At 44.7% G+C, this 17,515-nt stretch overlaps 1 protein-coding gene across 1 annotated transcript in view; it reads left to right on the plus strand.

The window, feature by feature from the left end:
- The first annotated feature begins 669 nt into the window (after nt 1-669).
- The window catches only part of prox1a (prospero homeobox 1a), a 34,687-nt gene continuing 17,841 nt past the window's right edge, over nt 670-17,515 (plus strand). Inside the window, exons 1-5 of the mRNA XM_035150219.2 lie at nt 670-1,040; nt 4,072-4,489; nt 4,673-5,305; nt 5,851-7,101; nt 11,065-11,172. Coding sequence (XP_035006110.1) covers nt 4,139-4,489; nt 4,673-5,305; nt 5,851-7,101; nt 11,065-11,172 — 2,343 coding nt within the window. The 5' untranslated portion in view covers nt 670-1,040; nt 4,072-4,138. The remainder of the gene's footprint in view (nt 1,041-4,071; nt 4,490-4,672; nt 5,306-5,850; nt 7,102-11,064; nt 11,173-17,515) is intronic.

The raw sequence follows: 17,515 nt of genomic DNA on the forward strand, positions 1-17,515 counted from the left end.
ACAGCCCCAGAGGTTTTACCTGACTTCGGATGAGGAGGGGAGAGGAGACCCCCAACTAAAAATATGTTATTCTATCCTTTGAGCAACTTTATGATCGACAAGGAGCTGCGTAAAGACGCGGCCGAATGTTTCCAAGTGCGCACACGCGATTACAGCCGCACCAAAAGTCAGAAAATGAATGAAAAGAAACAGATCAAATTAATTCCATCTCATGTTTATTAAAAGCATCGCATGCGGTGTAAACATCCCAACAGGAACATATAGTAAGAGCGTGAAAACAATTCAATAGATGTGATTCTGAAATTTAAAAAAAATTAAATAAATGACACAAGTGCATTTGTTGGATTCACTTTTTCCATCTGCTAACTAATATGTCATGTCACAAGCTGAGAAGAAATTCAGCAAAGACGAAAATATTGGATTACATTGTGGGGAAAAAAGGAAAGTTGTGTCCTTAAACTATGTAAAGTTATTGATACAACAAAGTTTTTTCTCCGTAAATGAGAAAAGTTGGTGAACCTGACTTCTCCGCCTGCTCCTCTGCCTGCTCCTCTCTCCTCCTGCTCCCTGTGCGCTCTGGGCTGCGTGCTGCCGTTTTCCGGGGGGGGGGTCGCTCCTTATAAATAAAATCCAGCGTCTCTGGCTCCTCTTCCTTATTGGTCAGGTGGAGCCGTTACCTCACTCCGGGGCCGGTGACGCAGCGTCTTCACGTATCCTTCACGCGCGTCTCCCCCCGTTCCTTATCGAGAGTCTTGCCGTCGGTCAGAGCCGAAGAGACACGGTGCGCTCGATACCACACACTTCCCATCCCGGGAGGAGAGCGGCGCACAAGAGCAACCTCTCTCTCTCTCTCTTTCTCTCTCTCGCTCCCTCCCGTACACACGCTCACGCCCGCGCGCACGCACGCCCTTCATACGTCTCCACTTCGCCGTGGTAAAATTACGGCATTGATCTCAACGGCGAGTGCGGATCTGTCTCCTGTGTTCGCCCCCTTTTCTTCGACGGACCGACTTTGGGAAAACACGCTCCTCGGGAGAGAAGTACGTACGAACTTATTGTTTCTATCTTGTGCGTGTGTTTGTGTGCGTTTGTGCGATTTGTCCGGTCGCATCGTGGGGTTTTCGGTGCAACTTAACTTCCACTGTTTCTTTCCACGCATCCAGAGGGTTTCTTTTATTTGGCTTCTTGCGCGTCAGCCTCGGAGGGTTTGGGACTTCTCGCGGCTCTGCGGGTTAGAAGTGGCCGCGTGGGCTGAAATGTACGGCAGAAGTTTCTTTTTGACATTAACGCGGAGCTTCTGGTTCGCTGTTTGCTGCCGTGCTCCTGCTTTGATTGTGGATTTTTGCAGACTCAAAGTCGCACGGATTTGACGCTCCTGTCGTTGTGCCTTTTTAAATGTCCTGGTCATTGAACGCAGAGATGAGCTTTAACAGCACGCTGCTCCTGTTCTGTTTTATTAAATAAAACAATGAAATGTGATATGAGGAAAAATTTCAAAACCTCAAATAGCCGAATACATCATCTAGATATGTCACACACGCGCGTAATCTGGTTTATTTCCCTCTTACTACTGGTTTGGCCCTTTTCTAGTAAAAGCAAACTTTATTTGCTTTATAATAAAATAATTAACAGCATGTTTAAGTTCAGATGGACTTTGTCCTGCTGCTGCTTGTGTCCTCACCGTGGACTATAGTTCTTGTTTGGAGAGGTGACAGCCATCTCTGCGTATTTGCCGTGCGTAAAAGTAACAGCTTGTGTTGTCTGCCAGTCTCTGGACAGCGGTGCTCTCTGCCCAGTGCGCGCACACACTCAGGAACAGTGAGAAATAACGAGGGGGAGATTCCTTTTGCACTTTAATTTGGGCTACTTTCAACCGCAAAGTAAAATGTGTGTAAATTATGACCTCCATTACAAAAAGTTTGATTTCCAAAAATCACTTTGACCTGATTTCCCCTTTTTCTCATTTCGAGCCAGAAGTAATTATATGAGGTGTAAGGAATTTTAGATGAAACCGTCATGTTCATGGAACAAAGCGAAATTAATTCACCCAGGAGCCACCACTTACTTGCATTGCTTGTAAATGAAAACGTGCCTTTGACAGTTATTCATCAGTTACTTCCCATTTCACTTCAATTGCAGAGTGAGTTTTTGCTGCTCCTCAAAATTCAGATTAGAACTAAAGTTTCTGTTTTGATGCAGAAACCACACACACACACACACACACACACACACACATTCTCACATCTCCTTTCAGTGCTCACCTTTCACAGAAGCTCACATGAGCATTAACGTGAGAAGATTTGCTTTTGAAACAAAGAACGGAGCAAAGTGTTTGCACGTTTTGTCCTGTAAGATAATACTGTCCGTGCTCAGGGAAAAGACCATGAAGACTTTTTTTTTTCTTCCTCTCACAGGAAACATTTGCTGTTTTTACACCGCCAGGCCCCCAACTTGACCTCAGACACAAATTTCTAAAACTTTTCAAGCTCTTTGGACCCCCCATCCCATCTAATCTAAACTATTTGTGTTGTCCTCCGTTGCCTCTACCAGACCTCTTGCCCAGAGTAATGCCAAGAAACCAATAACGCAAACAGTGTGTGTATGCATGCATGGACTGTATGCGAGTGTGTATCTGGGTCACTGCCGGCCACTGTGCTGAACACCTCTCGTACACAACGCTGACATTTTCGGAGTTACATTCAAACTAATCCTCCTCCTCCCCTGCTCGGAGAGTATTTCATTTTAGCGATGGCCCCGCAGGAACACAACAGTGTCCGCTTTGTCGCCTGTTGTTTGGCGATTGCAAAAGCGTCTGGTTTGTGTCCTTGATTCCCTTTGAACGTGTGTTTGAGCACGTTTGCGGCTTCTGTCTCCCTTTTAAAAAGCCGCTTGTCGTGTTACGGTTGCACAACCGTGTCGTTAACAGTGGACTGGAGACTGCTCGGCTCCCCGTGAGTGCAGGCGCAGCTCTGCCAAACTGTTGAAGGAGGCAGCTTGAATTTGTGAAATATTTCCATTGCCCTGAAATCACTTGCAAAACAGATGCAAACATGTAACATGGAAAACGCTGCCTAAGTGAATGTGAGCAAATATGGTCCCATTTCCGTTTTGTTTACACTTTTTTTTAGATGTTTGGGGATTTTTTTTGTCTCTGTTAAATGCTGAAAAGGTTTAAATCATCTGTGGATTAAATTCCATTTTGGCATGAGACTTTTGAGTCTTTAAGAAATTAGGTTTTGATAGTTTAGTTTGGATATCCTTTTGGCAACTACCTCAGTCAATGGAGACACGATTTCCCACCCTCAGGACAGTTTTAACAGCTTTCAGAGCATCAATATATCCAGTTTTCTGCGTAATAAAATAAAAAGATGCACCACATGGAAAACTTAAATAGATTTGATTAAAATGTAACTTCTTTTGTTAAAACAAACTACCAAAATTCACTGCTTTTGAGAAAAAGTAAGATGAGGACCTACATTTTTGAAATCACGTGAAGAAGCAAAACACAAAAATGAACACAAGGGGATAATCTCTTTTATTCTTGAGAGTGTGGGTGAGAGCCCTCTGACAGTAAGAAAGCGCCTGTCGATTCTTCACAGCTCCTCACAAGATGTAGAAATCAAGGTTACCCCTCAGAGGGGGAAGGAGGAAAAGGGAAATTATTTTTGTTATTACCGGCAGGTGTTACTCCTCTGTGGGAAGATCTCCTTGAACTATTTTTGAGAGGGTGCTGGCTTGTGTATGGTTTTCTGGACAAGAAATACGCTATGATTAGATTTTCTGTATTTTGCTCAGTTCCCTTTGCTTTTTGTAATAGTTTTGCAACGGTCCCTAAGTTGGCATTTTTGTATCTATATGACAAATACACTCTTACATTTTGTGTCCTGTATTTAATTCAAGTTTTCCTGAAGTTTAGAGCTCACATTTTAAAATATTTCCGTTGCTATTCTTTCTGCACAGACCAGTTTTATTTTCAATATAAGGAAAAATAAAACTAAATGAAAGAAATTACCACTGTATTCAAATGAAAATCATTGATGTTTCCGTTAATTTTTTCCCGTTGTTGACCAGGTAACTCCTCTCATCCTGCATGTGTCTGTGAGGACCCCTGGTCATGTCCAGTTAGCTGCCCTGCGTGATGCCTGATCATGACAGCACCACCCTCCTAAGCAGACAGACGAAGCGCCGACGCGTCGACATCGGGGTGAAAAGGACTGTGGGTAGCGTATTATTCACCCGCGCCAGGGACACCCTGTTTGACAGCATGAACCAATCGCATGGGCCCGATCAGGACGGAGACTGCTCGTTGGTCAGCCGTAGCCACGGGGGCTCAAGTGGCGATGGAGAGAAGTCGAATGTCTTGAGGAAGTTGCTGAAGAGGACCAACTCGTATGAAGACGCCATAATGCCGTTCCCCGGTGTGACCATCATTTCTCAGCTACTGAAGAACAACATGGGAAAGAATGGAGGGAGTGACTCAGGCTTCCAGGTACAAACACACACATACAGTTGGTCGTGAAACATTGAATCCATTAATCGCCAATTTAACTCGCCATTGAATCAAACCTTGCATCTGTATTTCACCCAGGAAAACGATTATAATGTCTGCAATCCTCATCCATTAAAGAATGAATTTACTTTATTAAATCCGTCTTCCTGTCGTCCTTTACAGGGGAGTGGTGCTCTGTCCAGTGGTGGCTCAGAGATCCAGGCCGAAGACGCCTGCAGCAACTCTTCCCGCGACCAGGACAGCCCGTCTGACTGCCTCTCTCCTGGGCCTCCTCTTCCCCCTTCCTCTTCCTCTTCTTCCTTCGGACGTCCACTGCCTCCTTCAGGCCTCAACTCCCACGCTCCCTCTCAGACCCTCTCCCTCTCCTCCTTCGACTTGGACCGGCTGTCGGACGAGCACCTTCGCGCAAAACGCGCCCGCGTTGAAAACATCATCCGTGGCATGAGTCACTCGCCCCTGGTCCGGCCCAACGCCGGCGACCACAACCAAGAAAGCCACCGCGACAATGAGAACAGCAGCAGCAACAGCAACAGCAGCAATGATCACAGAGGAGACGGCAGCAGCCACAACATCAGCAACCACAGCCACATCCGGCGCGACTGTCCCTCCCTCATGAGCTCTCCAGGCTCCCGTGCCGTTGTCGTCGGTGTTGGCGTTGGTGAGGTTTACCGGGAGAATAAGAGAAAGCAGCGTCTGCCGCAGCAGCAACACAGCTTCACCCAGCTGGTGTGTTCCAGGCAGGAGCAAAGGCAGGAAGAGCGACGGCAGCTCAAACTGCAGCTGGAGGACATGCAGGTTGGTAGCAGGGGACATCAAGAATTGACGTTTGAAACAAAAACGCATGTTCTGTTATACAGTATACATTTTCTTTAAGGAATGTTAGTTAATTAATTTTTTCAAATATCAAGAGATTCAGGTTTTTTTAGTGAGCAACATGTGACATTTGAAAAACACGCAGATACCTGTTTCAGGGTCTAAAAGAAGGCAGACTTTTCAAAGTAGCAGAAATGGAAAAATACACCATATACATATTGAGTGTCTACCCAGAGAGTGGCTGCAGAAAATCAGTGCTTTGGTGTCAAAGCCGGGGTATTCCTCTCTATTATCAAGAAGCTTTTTAAGAACAATTTCTCCGGAGGGCACTTCCTCTCCTGACAAATGAGTAAATGAGATGTTTTGTAAATTTGTGTAATAGGCCTCAAACACCATTTTTGTTCTGCCGTTTGTAAAACGGCAGAACAAAAATGGTGTTTGAGGCCTATTACACCATTATCATTTCTCCTTCATATTTTCACCTGATATATAAAGTTATGTAACAGGTTCTCTATCTTCTCCATTAGAAACAACTACGGCAACTGCAGGAGAAATTCTACCAGATCTATGACTCCGAGACGGAGGAAGAGGAGGAGAATGGTGAAAGTGGAGAGGCGGACCGAGGAGGAGAAAGAGAGGAGGACGGTAACTTGTCAGAGGACAGTATACGCTCCGACGGCTTGGAGGAAAGGCACAGGGACAGGGGGCGGCACAGACATGACGAGCTGTCCGAGCTGGACCCAGGTCTCTTCCTGGACCGGGCCCGAGCTCTCCTTCGAGAACAGGCGATGTTAGATGGAGAAATAGAGGAAGATGTGGACGGCAGGGAGGAGGAGGAGAGGAATGAAGAAAGGGTGATGAAGAGGAGAGGGGCCGCAGCAAGAGGAGGGGGAGGAGGAGGAAGGCAGCTAGCAGAGACGTTGAAGCAGGAGCTGAACTGTGCCGTGTCGCAGGTTGTTGACACCGTCGTCAAGGGCTTCTCTTCGCCCAAGCAGGCCATCAGTCACCATCATGGCTGCCACAGTAGCACACCAGCAGCACCCTCCTCTTCCTCAAACTCATCCTCTTCCTGTCCTCCGCCTTTCGGGCCTCTCCCCTCCCTCACCCCTCCCTCACGATTTAGCGGCGGCGCTCTGGCCCTCACTCTCAACGGTGGCGGCAGTCCCACTCCAAACTACCACTCCTCCAACCAGAGGTTGCACTGCTTCGGCGATGTCATTGTCCCGAGCCCGATGGATTCATTTGGAGGCTTGAGTGGCAGACTGAGTGGTGTGCCGACGCCGAGCGACCAAACAGAGGCGCTGCCGCTGGTTGTGCGCAAGAGTGGCGGAGGCGGCGGAGGAGAGAACCTCCACCCCTCTCTTCCTCCTCCGCCTCCTCCTCCCCACCATCCCTCTCTCCATCCCTCTCCGCTCACGGCCTCTCTCGGTTTTAGCCCTCCATCGTTTCGCCACCCGTTCCCTCTTCCCCTCATGGGTTACCCCTTCCAGAACCCCATGGGGTCGCACGGGGGCGGAGTTGGCTACCATCCAGGGCCCAAGGACCACCATCGGTCCTCGCCCGATTCCCTGGACATGACCCGGGAAACGATCAGCCTCCGAACCAAAATGGCATCCCTCGGAGGGGGTCATCTCAGTCACCACCACCACCACCACCACCACCACAGGCAGAATTCACCGAACCAGCACGGACCAGAGGGTCTGTCCCTGGCTCTCATCAAGTCTGAGTGTGGAGACCTGCAAGACATTGCTGACATATCGCCCTACTCAGGCAGCACTGTATCCTTCTAACTGTCAGAAGTTTTTCAAGTGCTTTAAATCTTCAGAATTAATTTATTGTCCAGCTCTGCACACCATAAAGAACTAGAATGGCCCTTAGATTCAATCAAGCTGCACCGAATTTCAACCCATTCATAGATATCAGTTCCCTAAATGTAAAAGTTTTTCATCAAGAACCACAAATTATTAATCCTGTTACTATCCGTCAAACACGCGCAGACAAAAACATAAGTACAGACCTTTGACAATTACCGTGAGCATGGAAAAAATACCATTATATTTATTTTGCTACTACACACGTGTCACACACACAGAGACATCTTCTGTGGCAGTCCTCACAGAGAGTCTTAAACATCAATTCATCTGCATTAATTGGTTCCTGGTCTAACCCTCTTGTTTCCCTTTGCCGAGTGGGGAAGATGAAAAGGGACGCGCAGGGTCTTGCAAGAGGGGGAAGATTAAACAGGTCTCGCACTGCTCTCTCTCTCGAGCTCTTTTAAGTCTGTGCAGCAGGTTGTGGTGTTTAAAGGTGCTGAGAAAGGCAGATGAGCTGCCTCTTCAACACACACACACACACACAGACACACACTGTTCCCACAGTCTGGGACACTTGTGCCGTTTGGTTCCCTTTCATCACAAAGACTTTGTACATAAATGCTCAAAGCAAATCATATTTCACTTTGTCTTGTGTGTGCATGTGTGTGTGTGTGTGTGTGTGTGTGTGTGCGTGCGTGTGGGTGTGGGGTAGGACCTTGTACATAGGAGCTCAAAGCTAATCATATTTCAAAGAGCGCAGCAGAAGGACAGGTGAATGCTTGGGCCTCATTGATGGGAGCGTCTAAATGTGTGTTTCAGCGTGTGTGTGTGTGTGTTTGTGGGCACACATAAGGAGAAGTGTGATATCCAAAACGCACACATTGGTTTCCTCTTTACAGTTTTTAGCTCGCCGTCTCCAACCCCCTTGTTGTCGAAACTTGCTTTCATTTGCTGGCCTTCGCTCTCGGTTGCTCGGCAGATGTGCGCGTGTTGTTTGCTTCCTTTCGTAACGCGCACGCAGAAACACCCCCTTTCATGGCGCATGCATGAGGACAGGTGTTTGCAGGTAGCTGTTTATCTTTTTTCATTTCTAACCTTTCATATGGAGAGGGCTTCTCCCGGCCACCGCCCGCGCTCACGCTTTGCACACAAACAGGCGCTGGTGTGTGTGTGTGTTTCGCACACGTACACACACACACACACACACGTGCACGTTTGAAGAACAAAGTGAAAAGAAAAAATAAGACTTTGAACCTGACAAATAGGAACTCCTTACACCGCTGTGATGAGGATTTGATCACAGTGTCGTCTTCAAAGCCAATTTAGATGTTGCTTTAATTAAAAAAATAAATATTTGACACGTCTCTTGATCCCGCTGAGCCGTTTCATTCCAAAATGCTTCCTCATTCATTTGGAGTAAAAAAAAAAAAACTTGGAAATTGGACATTTATATTTCAAAGGTACCAGCCACCCTTCAACCCTGCCTTTTTATTTTGTAGGTAAAAATGTTTTTACAGTCATCTTAATGCCAGCACTGCTTCAACAAGAGTTCATTCACCCAATTTAGTTTTTGTATTTCTAGAGAACGTCTGAATGAAGTTAATACTTTTAGTCTTGCAAGGATTGGTTTAATTAATCGATTCATTGGATGACCAGGAAATTAAAACACAAGATCGAAAGAAAATATGAAAAGAATTCTGCGGTTGCAGCTTCTCAAACATGAGGTTTCTGCGTTTTACAGAGCTACAATTTTAATCAAAAATGAATTAACGCGATTAATTGATGATTGAAAATTGGATTTGTGTGACCAGCACGTGTCAACATTTGTAATCATCCAGTACCACTTACTGAACTATCCGAGTTTAGTGGAAAATAAACCACGTCAAGCTATACAAATACAAATATTCCCACTGCCGACTGAACTTGAATTTAATGTTTAAAAAGTGCTCGGACTTCCTGTGGTTACTCGTGTTTTAAATGTAAATGAAAACATCCCAGAGTTTAATTTATCTTCTCAAAAAGTCCACGTTTCATAAAAACTGCTTTTTGCTGTTCTCGTCTCCCGCTCTAGTTTAACAAGCGCATTCTTGTTTGATTTACATGGTCGGAATAAATGGTGAAGGCACCGTCCGAGGATTTAAGGCTTCAAGGAAGCCCGGCGGTTCGGTTAAGGTGTTTTGCATCTATCGTATTTCACCTGAAAGGCGCACAAACACCACAAAAACAGAACACACACGCGCTCCGTCTCTCAGGTCTGTGTATCTTTAATCCTCACCACAGAGCTGAGCAGATGTCCCCCTTTTATTTATTAATTTCCCCCCTCCTCTCTCTTCTCTCACACACCACACACACACACACACACACACACACACACACACCTGGCAGCAAGGTCAAGTTACAGCTGATACAGTGAGCGCTGCACAAAACACACACACACACACACAGATGTGTATCAAGAAGAACCCACACAGCATTAGGAGGGAAGGGAGAGGGGAGGAGGGGGGATGGGGGGGGACGAACATCATTTCATTTATTCACTGAGTCACGTTAGCTCCTGCTCACACACACATATATATTTGCGTTTTATTCATTATGATGCTGCTTCACACTGTTGACTCTGAGTCATGTGTGTGTGCTTCAGTATATATGTGTGTGTGTGTGTGTGTGTGTGGGTGCGTTTCCATATAAAACACAGGTTGGTATGAATGTTAACCAGGCGATGGTGTTGTTGTCCGATGACCTGACGTAGCAGCCGCTCGATGAATGATGCACACACAGCGCGGCGCTCTTCAGTCATCGAGGCAGAGTGTGCGGCGCGGTGGTGTCACGGCCATTTGCAACGTTCGGTTACTTCTCATGGCGTCGCGGCTGAGTTTTAAAAAAACTAACATCACAACTGGTAACTGGTGATTACGACCCATGAGGGCTGGAGTTGCTCTTTCTGGCTGTTAGAAAACAATCATCATGAAGAAAAATGCCAAACTAAAATGTCTCCTCTGCTTCCCGTCCTGACGCTGCTCCATCAAGCTTTTTCTTTACACTTTATTAACTTTCTTTCTCTCCCTCCTTTACCGATTGCTGATGATGCGACTCTCCCTCTTTCCTTGTCCCTCTTTCCAGCCATATAGGGCCCCTGGGGTTTATGTGTGTTGTGTATGTGTGTGTGTGTGTGTGTGTGTGTGTGTAATTGTCTGTGTGCTAATTGACCTTGCAGGGGGTTCCATTGATTGCCTCATCTTCTCTGATAGATTATAGGGCTGTTAATGTGGTGGGGAAATGGCAGCGTGGTGGGCCACAGCTGTTGTCGCACACTCACACACACACACGTTGCACATACACACACTCACTATGGTGGACCTGCAACCAGGGCCTCCACAATTATTATTTTCCTTGTTGAGACAATGGGATTGACATTGGGGCCGCGGAGTCGGCGAGATGCAGGAGTGACTGTGGGATTTGATCCAAACCCAGCAGGTGTTCGTGTTTGCTTTTTTTTCGCTCTAGGTGTAAAACGGCACGCCGATCGCCCGACCTTGGTCTCGACTATTGTACATCTGAATTTCTGTGGCTGTGTTGAATGGCGCTGTTGATTACAGGTGGTCAGTGCTCCCAGTGACCTGCTGCCAACGTGCTTTTCTCTGAACTTTGCAATTTAAAAAAAAGGAAAAATTCAATTCAACTCCATCACTGATCGTCTCTCAATCTCTCATACTCGTCTTTTTCGCTGGATACTACAGATTTAACTTTAAAAATAAAGAAAGATAAACAAGGGATGCTTATTACACCCAGAGGATAAACGGTACCTAATTTGATCCGATGCAAGCGATTCATTTCAGATTTCCTCACACCTACGGGCCTTTTCTGGGAGCCCAATGTTTTTAATGATTTGTTGCTACTTGCTCGCTGGCTCCTTAACACGTCACTCAGATCCAGGAGGGTTTGTCTCCCAACCACCTGAAGAAAGCCAAGCTGATGTTCTTCTACGCCCGCTACCCCTCCTCCAACATGCTGAAAATGTTCTTCTCCGACGTCAAGGTAAGACCTTGCCCTCCTCTTTTCTTCCTCGCACCTTTCTTCTTCTCCTTTATGAATCTCTTATCCCTCATAATTCTCTTCTAATTATAACATATTTTTTCTTTTTTCATATCAAGTCGCTCCTTTGTGGCTTTTTTCCACCCGACTCTTTGTTTTGACCCTGAATTGATTGTGTTTATTTCTCATCAGATTGTTGGTGATAAAGAGTTTTTATTTTTTTTTAACAGCAGGTTCAAAACAGTGAATGCCTTGCTAAATGCCGTGCAGTCACACACACACACACACACCCACACACGATCTCACACAATTAACCAAAAAGCAAGAAATTAATGAACACACAAGGTTTTATAATGAAAAAGCGTGAAAAGAATGAATCTTAACCACCTAACTACATTTTTGTTAATAGATGCTTAAAAAACTAGATTAAAAAAAAGTCGTGTTTGCATTGTGAGTCCGCCTTGTCGAGATAAAATCCCTGGTGTGTGTGTACAACCGGATATAAGACAGAGCAGGAAAAAGTGACTCATGCCATGAGGAGCGATACGATAAAGCCACGCGAGCTCCGTCAGGCCGAGGCGATGGGAATTCAAAGGCATCTTTAGAATCAGAACCTCAAAAATCACATAGTGACAGATGGTGCAGATGAACTGTTGTGGACAGGTACGAGACTTTGTGTGAGGCCTTTGTTTTTTTTAGATTCGGTTACACTTTGGCTTGTATTTGACATGATTGTGGTTTATTCCACTGTCTGACACTTGTGTGTTTGTGACTATTTTTCTGATAATATTCAGTTATTTTGCTTTTGTGTATTATTCCGTTACTCAGCATGTGTGTGTGTGTGTGTATGAGAGAGAGAGAGAGAGAGAGAGAGAAAAGAGAGAGAGCGCAGATGGGTGCTCCAGTCTGTCACGTCTTTGTGGCATAATTAGAGTTTCTGGCCTTAATCGGCCTGCGGTTGGAAAGGGGGGTAATAGCGCCCACTTTCCCTCTCACACACATACTGTAACCCCCCCACCACACACACACACACACACACACACACACACACACACACACACACACACACACACACACACACACACACACACACACACACACACACACACACACACACACCATTACCTCTATCTCCTTTTCACCCAAAACACACTTTCACTGTCACTCTCTAACAAATGAAAAACTGTTTAGACACAGACAAAAGACGAATAATCCCACTTTAAGTGTCGACAGATGACAGGATGTGCAGGTTAAAAATAAGAAGGAAAGAAAATAGAATGCAAAAAGCCAAGACAGTAAATAAAATCACTGAGTAAAAGAAATACAGGAAGTAAAGGAAGTTCGATGGGAGGTCGGAGACGACGCAAAGTGCGTGTGTGCGATTGCGTGTTTTGAAAAAATGATGGAGAGAATGTGGGGAGGGGAGGACAAACAAATGAAAGGGATGACAACAGAACAACAGCTTTAAAACAAAGGCGCTGATTGTTTTGTGTTTACAGGCTGCTATGTGTTTTGTAAAGGAGCATACGGCTCCTCGACGGATTCAGGACACTGTATTCAAATGAGCAGCCCCACACACACTCACACACACACCAGCTGCCCTTTGGCTCATGTCTGTGGTGATCACTTCCTCATGGCAGTGCCACATCCTCATCGGGCGCCATGGCAACAAGGGTCGCTGGGACACCGGGTTGCTAGGCAAACACAAGGTTGCTAAGCCTACCTGCTCCCAGTACATGCAAGTCCGATTTGTCATTAACTCAGAGTGAATGAGGTGATGAGACGGGTATTATAGTATCCAGTTATACCTCTATAATCTTATCGGGACGCTTAAAGTGGAAAATGATCCAAACTCGGAACTGTTTAAAACTTTTAAACTTCTTTTTTAACGTCATCGCCTAAGTCACAGTGTTGGGGATGCTTTTTTTTTCCAGATTAACAATGAACTGGCACTGATTATCATAAAAAATGTCAGCTGTTATACAGAAGCTAAACTAAAATAAATCTGAAATCACATTTTATGTAAGTTTTTCTTACATTAAACACACATTATCTGCACTCTACATATCAATGACTCAGAAGAAGCTTGTAAAGTGACATTTCAGGTGCTCTTCATCCCTGAAGGATTTTGACTTTTTTCTGTGTCACATCACTTTGACGGCAATGAATGTGCTGAACAAAACCAACAGATGTTTTTTCACGGATGTGCAATCTTCACTTCTCCTGAAAATCTAAGGGGAAAAGAGTTTGTAAATGAAAAGAATTCAGAATTTGATGAGATTTATTATGAGATTTAACACGATTGTGTATCTCCCAAAACGTCCTTTATTTTGAAAAGCCTAGTTAACCTTGAGTTACGGGGGAAAGAAAAAGGAAAACAGTTTAAAACTGTCATGTGCTGACATTGATAATTTTCCATAATCAGCTTACTCCCAGTCTAAATCATGGTTTCTATTATCTGAGTAAATATGCTTAATATTTACGTGGCCAAATACGCTGCGGCTTCGGGGTTTAATTTGAAAAAAAGGACAAATTAGGACTAATGAGTTAATACATGTAGGCTTGTGGAGATTGATATTGGCTTTTAAAATTAATCTAGTCTCCAATCTGTGGCTTTATATCCAAACTGATATTCAATTAATCTCTTCATCTCCGCAAACATGGATTTAGATTAGGAGATGTTTGCAGTGCTTTGGTCCGACACTTCGCTCAGCAGATGGACGGCGCTGCTGCAAAACTGGAAGTGGGATTTAAAGGAATGAAAACCGGTTTTCTATTGGAATTTATTGTCTGAGGTTTGGAGATTGCATCACAGCCTGTAGACAAAGAAAATCAGGTATTGATTTGATGGCAAACACCCTTCGCATTAGCAATAACTTAGTTAAAAAGTTAGGACACAACTTCCTGTGAATCCGTCTGGCGTGTATCTGATTCGAGAAAAAAGGCGTCTCTACCATGTGCTGCCTTTTTCTTTTATTTGACTAAGGTCGACTTCAAGAACAAGTGGTGTCCTATTACAGGGCCCTCTCTCTGATTAGCATCCAGAAACCCTGACCACCAGCAAACTCATTCCATCGTATACTTAGCTATAAAGGCCGGGTACTCACGGTCAAAAACAAAGAGTCTGTGTCCTGGATCTCTGCTTTGTGGGGGGGTTCAATTATTTTTGGCATTATTTATATATTTTCTGAATGCATTTCTCTTTGTATTTTCATATTTTTTCAGTTAATTATTTAAAATTTGATCACAAAGAAGTACATGTGGTCATAGAGAGGTAATTACAGGCTCTGAATACAAAAGACCGATGACAGTAAATTAACTAAATGAAGTCCCTAAAAAGCCAAAACTACAACTGTTAGTTTTTCACTAGTTTACATTTCAAATCCACTGGTTCCTACTGAAGACAAATCAATCTAATAAAACAGCTGAATACTTTCATTTTCAGTATATTTTGCATTATTCTGGACTATTTCCAAATGCGTGAGAGAACACATTTGATGTTTGTTGGAGGGAGCAATTATGTTTTGATTTTGTAATTTCATAAAACACAATGTGTCTCGCGTTTAGCATCTAGCTTTATCCTTAAGAAAATGATGGGCTTCTTGTTATTCATTTTCATGCAAATACTGGGGTACAGTCCAATTTAGTTTTAATTGAGTCATAATCCCAGTTAATCCATCATATTTATATGTGGGAGGAACCCTCCAGACATTATTTTGCTTAATAAAAAAATGAATCACGGATAATCCTATTTGTGATGAACAATGCTGTTCTTTTCAAGGCTCTGGGTGGGTGTGTGTGTGTGTGTGTGTGTGTAGAGCGAGCACCCTGTTGCTGTCTGTCTGTGTACGTGTGTGTCCTGTTTCATTGTCCCATTGCATTCATTACCCTCATCATTACCATATTTTCAAAATCCGGGTCAATGTCTCTTTTTCTTCTTTTCTCTCTCTCTCTCTCTCTCTCTCTCTCTCTCTCTCTCTCTTCTCTCTCTCTTACTCCACCTCCCCCGTTCCTCCCTCCATCCCCCTCCTTCCCAGGGAACAATAAGTAGCATGTGTTAGGAGGATCAGGCAGATTCACTGTAAGGGAATTAGGGCCCTGAATGGCTTCCCTTAATTGGACTTGAATGGACTTTGTCTATGGGAAACTGGTTCTTAAAGATGAGCCTCTTACGCACAATGTCCGCCTCGCTCCGTGTGGGAAGTGGGTTGAGCTGACAACTGTTTTAGGCACAGATGAGCAAGCACGCCCACACACACACACACACACTCTCACACACACACAAACACACACAACGGATCCTAATTGCACAGTGAAAGCTCTTGCCTTCTGACCAGACAATCATATATGTTAGCATGAGACACTGAGGTCACCGCTGTCTCGTCTTGAGAGAGTCAGTGAGAGTAATTAAGACCGCGTAAAGACTGAAGGAGTTCGGATTAATTAGACGCTCGCTCACACACATACACACACACACATACACACATACACACATACACTCGCTCCCATCTGAGAGTTACTGTACACTCTCGTTACCACACACACACACACACACTCATAACAGTGACACAGTTATCTGCGAGAGCCCCTGACGACTCGCCTTGAGAGGCTGGAAGGACGACTCGCCGCCGCCGTCTCAGCTGGAATCAATTAGCATCCTGCCCGCCTCTCGCCTGCCTTGTCAATTAGAGTTACACAGCCAATTTGGCAACGTCAGGATCGGAAGCAGCAGCAGCTCATCTGCCGATACGAATGCAACTGAACTTGAGTAATTACCACCTTTAAGTGTTTTCTCGAGATGAGAACCATCAAGAAGGAATGTTGCCGCCTTTATGAATCGAGCAGGCTGCTGAGGCACAGCGTGCACTGATGTGAGATCAGAGATGGGAAGCATTAAAACGTCTGCCTTCAAATGGAAACTGTTAAAACGTGGCTTTCTTAGTTGCTTAGTATCTTAAATTAAGCGCACCTTCTCTTTCTTTTGTAATTTTGATTAGGTGTTTGAAATTGACCTGCAATTTAACTGCAAACTAAACAAGAAATTCAGTTAAACATTTATTTATTTTACACTTCATTGTAAACATGGTAGCGACAAAGTTGTGGAGAGGCTTTTTGACATCCGAGATCAAAAGTTAGTTCTTTAAATTTCCGTTTTCTTACAACTGCATTTTTACAGACTTTACCAGCTCTGTCGGTGATTTACTGCTCCTCTCTCTGTCTCTATTATTTCTGCCGCTAATCAAGCCAAACTCGAGCGCTCCCCTCCTTCTCCTCCAGCTCTCCATACATTCTGTCACAGCCATACTGACAATATATGATAACCTACAATTAGTTTTTATTTTCATGTCAAGCCAAATATTTGTCTGTCCCTCACGCAACAAATGCACAAACCTAAATGCTAAATCAGTGGTTTTGTACACCATGCCTGATGAATTTCTCTTTCCCTTTCTGTCACACACACACGCAGAAAATCAACTCTGCTGAAGTGTGTACTGTCGAGTGAAGCAGAAATGCCCTAAAACATAATTCAAATAAAAGTTACTACAGCAGCTATTCGTCCCACATCCACAGGAAACCTTCAGTGTTAGAGCCCAGTGATTTGTGTTGATTGTGCACATTCACACTGTCCTCTAAATTGTGCCGAGCTACAACGAATCTGGTTAAAGTGGTGGGCAGATTCTTAAAGGATGTGTGCGTTTGCCCTTCCAACATGGCCTGGGGGCCTTGTGCGCGGGGGTTGACAACACCCGCCATCAAGGGGAAGGAGAGGGGAGTTAGGCCACCATGACACTTTCTCTGACACTCTCTTTTCCCCTTTTCGCTGTAAACAGAAAATGGCATTCCTCTAACTCAGCGTTTTGCCCCCCACCCCCACCACCCACCTCCATTCTCTGTCTGTCTTTTGTCTCCTCGCCTCTCTTGTGTTTTTTTGGGGCGGTTGTGCTGATTGTGATGAGCTGGATGGGACAGTGGGTGGGTGGCAGGGCAGGTGGTGGGATGGTTGGGTGTATGCCGAGTGTGAGTATTCCCCAGTTCTGTCTACAAGTAAAGTGTATACAGAAAGACATCAGACTAGGATTTAATGTCTGTGCAGACTATTGAGTGAAGCAAGGTCAAGCTCGCAGCGACTTTGACCCAGTGGTCAGGAATAGTACTGCAACATTTCCCCCACAGACTCCCATTAAAACCTTTTTTTCTCGTTTGCCGTTGAGCGCCCTTTTGTCTGAATAGAAAAAGCATCCGAGGGGCCCAAGGGTGTGTTTGTCTCAAAACGAGGATGATCTGCTCATAGATTTGTTTCCTCTCCATATTACTCCCTGGCAAATTCACCATCACAATAGTAATC

Source organism: Hippoglossus stenolepis, chromosome 24 (genome assembly GCF_022539355.2).
Source record: "Hippoglossus stenolepis isolate QCI-W04-F060 chromosome 24, HSTE1.2, whole genome shotgun sequence".
Taxonomy (NCBI): domain Eukaryota; kingdom Metazoa; phylum Chordata; class Actinopteri; order Pleuronectiformes; family Pleuronectidae; genus Hippoglossus; species Hippoglossus stenolepis.